Source organism: Populus alba, chromosome 10, assembly GCF_005239225.2.
Source record: "Populus alba chromosome 10, ASM523922v2, whole genome shotgun sequence".
NCBI lineage: Eukaryota > Viridiplantae > Streptophyta > Magnoliopsida > Malpighiales > Salicaceae > Populus > Populus alba.
The window spans coordinates 9,257,748-9,266,441 of record NC_133293.1 but is presented as its reverse complement, the minus strand read 5'-3'; the positions used below and the strand labels follow the sequence as shown (position 1 = coordinate 9,266,441).

Sequence of the window (8,694 nt, the reverse complement as noted above, 5' to 3'; positions counted from 1 at the left end):
AGAATATAGTGGTGGAGGTTATATCTTAAAATACTTTTCTTTTTAAAATATATGAAAATAATATTTTTTTTATTTTTAGAATTTATTTTTAATATCACACATCAAAATAATATAAAAATATTTAAAAATAATAATTTTAAGCTATAAATAAAAATTTATATTTAAAACAAATAACATTTTGGTCGCACTATTAAATGCTCCCTTAATATTATTAGGCCATTTACTAATACAATCTGAATTTATCTTTAAATCATAACTTGTATAAGCGAAACGCTTTTCATTAGCCTGTAATTGAAAAGAAAACTGAAATAAAATTATATAAAATTATTTTTTTATATTGAGTTAAATCGTATTTAACCTAAATTACTTTTAACCAGCCAAGTAAAGTAATACCAAAAGATAAGATTTGTTATGCCTTCTTTTAAAACTTTCAAAAAATCATGTGAGGCTATTCAAATAGTATATTACCTAGTGATTTAGAAACGCACCAAGAGATGTCCACTGTGTCATAAAATTAATGTTTGACACTATGATTAGAAAGTGTTTTTAAAAAAATTAAATTTTTTTTATTTTAAATTAATATACTTTTTATATTTTCAGATTATTTGATAGGACAATATCAAAAATAATTTTAAAAAAACAAACAAATATCATTTAAATATATTTTAAAATAAAAAATACTTTAAAAACAACTATCTCCATATTTTCAATCAACTGATTAGTTCAAAGCTGCCATGCCTATCAAAGACCCTTATTTCAAGCCACTCATCTCTTTGCAGCAAAGTTGGCTTTTCTCTCTCAAGAAAGGAAGCCTAATGAGACTGATTGGTTTTTGAAAGATTAGGTTAAAGTCTGCTTCGTTGGATACAAGATGATGATGTGTACTCCACGACAGGGGAACGGCGCGATTGGATTTCAGCATCAACATGGACATGAAAGGAAAGCCAACATGTTCCTGGATTTCTCTTGGTTGATGTCCGCTGCTACCCCACTGTATAGTTTATTCATAATAATCTCTCGCTCTCTTTAATATATAATTTGGCTTCAATTAATGGGTGGTTTACATTTCATTAATGGGTGGATTCCCTTTCAACTAATGTTAGATTAATGGCTTCTCACTGTCTCGATGATAGCTCAGTCTCGCTAGTTGCAAATGCAAGTTGTGTGGAGTCCCAACACTTGGAAAGGCAATTGAAACAACAAAAGGAGAGCATAATTGTTTTCATTGGTGTAATAAGATGAAGGGTTAGTTTAATTAGTGCGATAGTAATTATTGAACAGATGAGGGTCCATCATCAACATTGCTTCGACTTTAGCTTTGGAATGTTGTATTGATACAATTTGCTAACGATTTTTAAATCAATATTTATCAAGGAGGACACGTGAATCCATGTGAAGAGGGTCCTCCATGTTTCTAAAACTCAACAAGATCCATTGAGTGTGAGGAGAAGAAGATGATCTTAAAGGGGTTGATTAATCTGATGGAATGTTAAAGTTCTCTTCTGCTGAACTTTATGCAGAACTTGAAATATTCTCTGGTGTAGCCCTAGATACAAGGCATTTAATCATAGAAGCACGGATCATTTCAGTTAAAAAAAACCTTCTGGTATGTATGTTTTCACAAGGAAATAGAGATGATTATTTTCTCTGAGAATCATCACAATATGGAAAATAACTCTTTTGAATTTGATCTCATGCATGATTTTATTTATTCTATAATACTAAAGCTAACACATCTGCGCAACGAATATAAGAAACATCAAGGGGAAGAAAACTATAAAATTAACCACATCAATGTCATGATACTTTGCTTTTGGAACCCTGCCATGTCATTCTGGCCATTAATAGTGTTTTCTTATACCAATATTCAGTAGATCAGCACTGAAGTATTCGCGATTATTCTTTAATTACGAGGAATATATATATAGAAATACTCTATTTCAAGCCAGGCACATGTAACCAATACGGCAGTACTTTTGTTGCATTTAAGAAAATGTTGTAAGGTCAATTTTATTGCAAACAATAAGAGGAAATTATCTTTTTTGGTAGGCCAGAATGATTGGAAGGTAGCTCAGGGAAGCACCATAAAGCAACAAAATTATACATGTAGGATCTGGACTACAAAATTATATTGAGACAAAATATAGTTTTCATACTTCTCATATCCCTTTTAAAATGACATTAAGTGGCGAGAAGAAAGTTGAGATCCTTCTTGAATTGCATCTCTTGGGCATGATGAAAGGAAAAAGTAGTGGACGGGGTTAAGTGATTAAAATAGTTAAATGGATTTCTCCCCCTTTCTTTTTTCCTGCCTTTAAAGTTTCTGGCCTGTTTTGATAGTGAAAGAAATATTCTGTTGTTCATTTATTCATCTTGTTTGACCCATGCATGCTACTAATTTCCAAATAATTATTGTTCTTGGTTCTAATTAACCAACCCTACAGGATCTCTGAAAAATAATAATACTGCAACTTTTCATATATCAATAATCATAATTCAAATCCAGAAAATGATTTTTCAACTATATTTTTTTATATACTAACTAATCGATTTATGGTTATTTTTGCAAACTTGCATGAACAGTTTTATTATAATTATTTTTAAAAAATAAATTGTTTATAAGCAAATAATAATACACTACAAGATTTTATAGTTTTATCGACAGACAGATTATGTTTATCTGTGATTTAGAGCTTTTACCGATGAAAAAAAAAACAAAAGATAAATATTCTCATATTCTTGAATAAAAACAGAAGATATATTATTTTCATATTCATGGCATACCTCTTTCAAATTGTTATTTGATATTCTTGTTCTCGATTAAAATATTACCTGTGCATCATTCAAATTGCTAATAAATATTCTATATATGTTCTACCATAAGCCCACGTTGGACTGGGTAATTAAAGTGACGGATCAAAATAATTATAATTTCAAGATGGAATAAGTCAACTTGTTTGAATCAGATAGCAGTTGAGGAATCCAAAATGGGGCCTTGACTCCATGTTTTTCCAGACTGGCCGGACATTACTAAGTTAACAGAGCTTCTGAAAAAATTATTCGCCGTGATTAAAATGGTTTCGGAAGAACATAAATGTCTTCCTTTTTTTTCTTTAATAATTATTTATTCTATCTAGTAAGTCAAAGCCTCCATTACAAGCATGTTGCTGCTATATATCACAGAAATTATATCAGAAGCACCAGATTAATTATCGCAGTTACCATGTCAGTTTGCACTGGATGTTCATACGAGAATTATTGATATAAATGATATTCATAACCAGGAATAATGTTTTGGTTTTTTACTTTATCTTTTTCATCGGCTGGGGTTGCCTAAAGCCTAAAGCCTAAAGCCAAAAGCCAATATATACTTTCAAGTGAGTTTTTCTTGAAGTAATCCCCTTCAATCAAGTGAATTTTAAATTTAGTATCTCTCTCATAAAGATATTCTCAACTTCACCTTTGACATAAATAAATAATTTAGTGAGATTATCTTTTAAAATTTGGTTGATTTTAATTTATCTGATCATATATATCTAAACTAATAAAAAACGCTTTTCCAATCTCTAGACTTTTAAAATTTAATCAATAATTTGATGAGATATTTAAATTATATCATACAGATCATTTATATTAAAGAATATAAACAACAAAATCAAGATATATCTTTCTTTCAATATGGTTTCCATTAAAAAAAAAACTAAAAACATATTAAGAATTAAAAAAATATATTAAATTAAAAAGATCAAGATTAAAAAGCCTAATCCCCAAAGAAAAATAACTTTTAAACTTTGGGTTACAAGGATATAACCATCAACTAACAAAGAAATAATATATTTAATAAAATCAATTAATGTTGACACTTAGACATGATTCATCACTGATTAGACTCATAAAAAAAATATTTTATTTATTTACTTTTTAATGAGCTGATCCATAGTTTAAACTTTATCTTTACATTTATTTTTTAGTTCGATAAATATGATACAATTCTTGTGATTTCTTATTTATATTTTTTAAATATATAAATGATATATGCTATATTATTTGAACCTTTTAAAACTTTTCTTATGAAATTATTTATAAAAAAGTCTTATTAAGTTTAAGAACTAAATATTATTTTCAGTGGCTTTGAAATTGAAACCTCGAAGGAATATTGAAACAATTAAAACCTGTAAAGATACTTCACCATCGACATAGATGATCTGATACAAGTTTAATTAAAAGATACACAAGTAGCACTCTGATACCAACCTTTCCATTCATGCGTTTTTAAATCGGAAAAAAGAAAAACGTTTAATGCCAAGACAACGAAATAATTAAGATTATTCTTCTTGATTATGCAAGAAAATCCCCCATTCTGCCACCAGATTTGTCATCCAGGGAAAACTTCCAGGAAGTGTTCATGGGACAGATCTTGCTCACGGAGATAGAGTATCACCATTACACGTGAGTGGGCAAACATGTGGGGCTATAGAATGCCCTCATAGAGTTACATTCATTGTATTGCGCACCATTAATTAGGGGAAATTGACAAAGAGAAAGTCCTCTAAACTTTAATAATTCATCCATTCATGGTTTTTCTCTCTTTGAATTTGCCCCAATTCAACATCTCTTTGCCATGTTTTTGATTTCCATATCTTTGGATTTGAGCTTCACCAGGGATAAGATCTCCTCCCAAACTTGAAAACTAATTCCTGCTATGCATTTTCACTCTATAATGCAAGAATAAAGAAACGAAATGCGGAGCCGCATACTTTACTAAACCAACAAAAAGCAAAATATATGTAAAATATTGTTACATGGAGCCCTGATATGATCATCATAGAATCCTCTTTTTTCTATTATTTTTAATCCTTTCTGCTCTCTCCGTTTTCCTTCTTTCTTCGGTTATAGTTGTAATACGATATTTATGTTGAAAGGATAAAGGTATTTTTCAAATATTATATATGAATTTTTCATATGCACCAATGTTTCTCTGCACACTAGCCAATGAGGATATCCTTCTGTGTATCAGTTTATTCTGTGAAACAACGCTTTAAAAATGCCAACCTGCGCGCAATTCCAAGTTAGTCACTCCACTAAACCTTGTTCAAGATATTATAACTCAAACGGTCTTTTAACCATAAATCTAAGTGAGGTTATATGATGAAATCCACCATTTCTGTAGTTTTATTTGTATGGTAAAGTGAGATTGCAAGAGCCTGAAACAAAAGGCGAGGATTATACTGCAAAAACCCAAGACTTGGTGATTTTGTCTGTCTACCAACCATATCCAATACTTTTCTACATCTCCAAAGTCCAATCCATCATATCAGATATACTATAATTCAGAAGAGCATCAATCAAAATATATATTTTATAAACTGGGATAAAAGAAGCAGACAATATCCAACCCAAGGTAAATCTCAATAGGGAACAATAATGGATGTAGAAAAAATTATTAAAAACTTGAAGATGGGAAAGAATTAAAAAGCCAGAAATCATCCTTTTATTGCATAACAGAAAGCAAAGCAAAGCAAAGCGAAGTTTAATTAATATACGTTGATAAGCTAGCATGATTTCTTCTCTTCACAACTCTATTCTAGTATTCTTCTTTTCCTCCCAATTTAAACGCCTACCTCTTAGTACAACACAGTATCACACTGATCATGAAAATCTCCTCTCTAGCTAGCTCCTCTATCAGTAAGGCGGTCTAGCAGCATGTGCCCAAGCATAGGCGTCGTGCCCTAATTGTTGAGCTCCACTTTGCATTAGATTTGGCGGCAGATAGACAGGCATAGATGAGGGATCAGGCAATCCAGCTTGTTGTCCACTGCTTCCGATCGCTGGCGGGGAATTATTAGCTCCGCTTTGGATGTGTCCCTGACCACCACTTCCAGCATCTTCATCATCCTCTAATGGTAACCTCTCATAAGTGGCATTAGCAAAAGTTGCAGCAATGACCATGACCGGCCCTGCTGCAATTAGTGATCCAACCACACTTCCTCCAACAACCTGCCCTTGTCCGCCGGCAAGGTACACAGTCAGTCCAGTAGAGCCAGGAGGAGCCGGGCCCGGCAAAAACGCCCCAGTTAGGGACAAAATCTCAAACCTACCGTGGAGCGCGACTACAGCACCCGGTGCTGCCGGTTGTCTTAGGGTTACGTTGGCCACGGAGCCACTGCCACTAAGCACACAAACACCCCGTTGACGCCTCCGAGCAAACTGTGCCACACTCTCAGCTACATCAGCACCACCAGCAATTTCCATGACATGGCTACGGAGGGCATTAGGGCTGTCTCGAGTCACAAAAATTGGTGGTTTGGGTTTGTTTTTCGATCCAGGAGGCCGGCCTCTAGGTCGTCGGTTACCAACCTCAACAGCACCCTCTTTAGCCTCATCTCCGGTATCTCTATCATCATCATCTTCGTCCCTTCCACCGCTTCTGTTGCTGGTTTCATTAATGGAAAGTTCACGATTGATTTTTCCTAACGAAGGTGAATTGGATGAAGAGTCGAGGCCAGGCAGGCCAACCTGACCCGTCCACCAAGGATTAGCCAGGATTGCTAATTAAGGGAACAAGAAAGGAATTAAGAGAACGGAAGGAGAAGACTTAATTGAATTTCAGTTGGTTTTATTTAGGAAAGGTTCGAGACCAGAAAGTCAAAGCAAGGTTTGGCAAGAAACATTTTTTTTTAAGAAAAAAGGTTGAATACCACAATCAATAGGGTTCTTTTACAGACTAGCTAGCTCCTATGCTGGTAATCTTCTTCCTCAGATTTTGATGAGGATGCATGTGAGAGAGGAAGAAAGAAATTAAGATTAGAAAAGGAGGTAGCTAGGGAGAGCTTGTGAAAAGAGAGAATTAGATGCAATTGGTCATCGAATCAAGTAAAGCGTGGCACGATCGATTCAAGATCAGTGATTTTAAGAGAAAGAACAAAGAACTGATGCAAAACCCGTCATAGAATCAATCAACACACAAATCAAGAGAGAAGAAAGAGAAAGAATTATAAACTAAAGCTCACTAGTTAGAGATTGGAAGTTCATCAAAGAAAATGAACTGATCTCTCAAGAGACAAAACAATGGAGCTTGTATAATTTCTTTCTTTGAATGTTGGCTCTGTGTTTTTTCTGTGCCTTTGCGTTGTGTTGTGATTCGGCAAGGTAGCTAGGCAAGGGTTCTTTCTCCTCGTCCATGTACTATATTAATACTACGAGCTAGTACTAGCTAATAGTAACGTGATCAACAATATATTATAAGCTCTTCTTTTAGAGGTCATTGAAATTAGGGTTTCGTGGGGTCTTGTGCGCGTGGGCAGGTGGGAAGCACGTCGTTTTCTCGTGCCCCAACATTTCAATATTCTTAATATGTTATAATTTTTTAATTTTTAAAGTAATATTATTTTTAGAAATATATTGAAATAATATTTTTATTTTATTTTTTAAATTTTATTTTTTATATTATAAAAAAATAAATTTTAAAAAATAAAAAAATATTAGTTTAATATATTTTGATAGAAAAGCATTATGATAATAAAGATGCACGTATTACAGCTATTAGCTAGTTGCTCGCAACCTTTCCATATCCTTTGCTTTGCACTCTCTTCATAATCTTTGAGTCTAATAATCTCTATGTTGAGGGGTCGGCCACAAGTCGTTCTCTAGCTACATAAACAATGTCCCGTCAACTTAATTAATTACAATTAATTCCAAGTGATTTACTAATTATTAAATTTGATAATAATTATACGAGGTAGATGGAGAGCTTTTGGCTTCCTGATAATTAATTAATGTATGGTTATAAAAAGCTCTATAGATTGGGATGCACACTTTCGCTTCTCCCTAACTTCATACATAGCATAAAAAAGAGAGTCGTAGGATGCTGCTAATTAATTATGGAATATCTATTTGCATGGTAATAAGATCTGTGCTGCATGCCAAAGGTCGAGTGCTCAAATTTCTAATCTTAATTAATTTCCAGACAAGAATATAAAAGAAAACAAATTTGAAGATGTTGATGTTTAATCGAACCCCGCCCATAAAACAAAAGAAAAGGACATGATGTTTACGCATCGCGTACGTGTATGTACTGGCCAAATTATACTGGGGCTATTTTTATTTATTTTTCCCTTTTCCCCTATCCTGATCAACGCTGCATTTAATTACTTGTACCAAAAACAAAATTAATGCTGAAATGTCTTTTCACATTACTTTATACGTACCTCGCTAGTCATTAGGGTCTTTTCTTTGAATTTTTACTCCTACGTATGAACGAACACATCCATGTCTGGTGTGTGACATCCGTAGGAGGGCCGGCTATGGAGGTGCGAGCTGCTTATTTATATCATTCTGCCGCTACTGTTACTTTAACGACTAGATTTGCAACCCTTGATCACCAAGGAATATGGATGGCCACCAGTACTGAGCTATTGATCCTCTGACTCTTCCATTGTTGTTCTCGCATCTCGCTTCATTTGTAATTTAGACTCACGGACGTATGGTTCTTGCCATTACATACCGAGAAAAAAAGGTGCATGTAAATCTAGGTTTACAATTACTGTCAGGCAGTAAAATTTTCAGAGTGCAGGTTGCAATAATTTTGTTATTATGCAGAAAACGTAACCACAGAAGCTAATTTTTGTGGTGGTGCTGTAGATGTGTAGAGTTCATGCAAATACTGTGAGATTAGGGCAGAGGCAACGAGACAGA

The 8,694-nt window shown here is 33.5% G+C and overlaps 1 protein-coding gene across 1 annotated transcript; it reads right to left on the bottom strand.

Moving 5' to 3' along the window:
• Nucleotides 1-5,465: 5,465 nt before the first annotated feature.
• On the bottom strand, nt 5,466-8,058 carry LOC118061561 (AT-hook motif nuclear-localized protein 20-like). The gene is made up of 2 exons (XM_035075034.2): nt 8,055-8,058; nt 5,466-6,548 (listed from the first exon to the last, which is right to left on the bottom strand). Exons 1-2 carry the CDS (start codon nt 8,056-8,058, stop codon nt 5,683-5,685), a joined length of 870 nt encoding a protein of 289 aa, XP_034930925.2. The 3' UTR covers nt 5,466-5,682.
• Between the last annotated feature and the right edge of the window lie 636 nt (nt 8,059-8,694).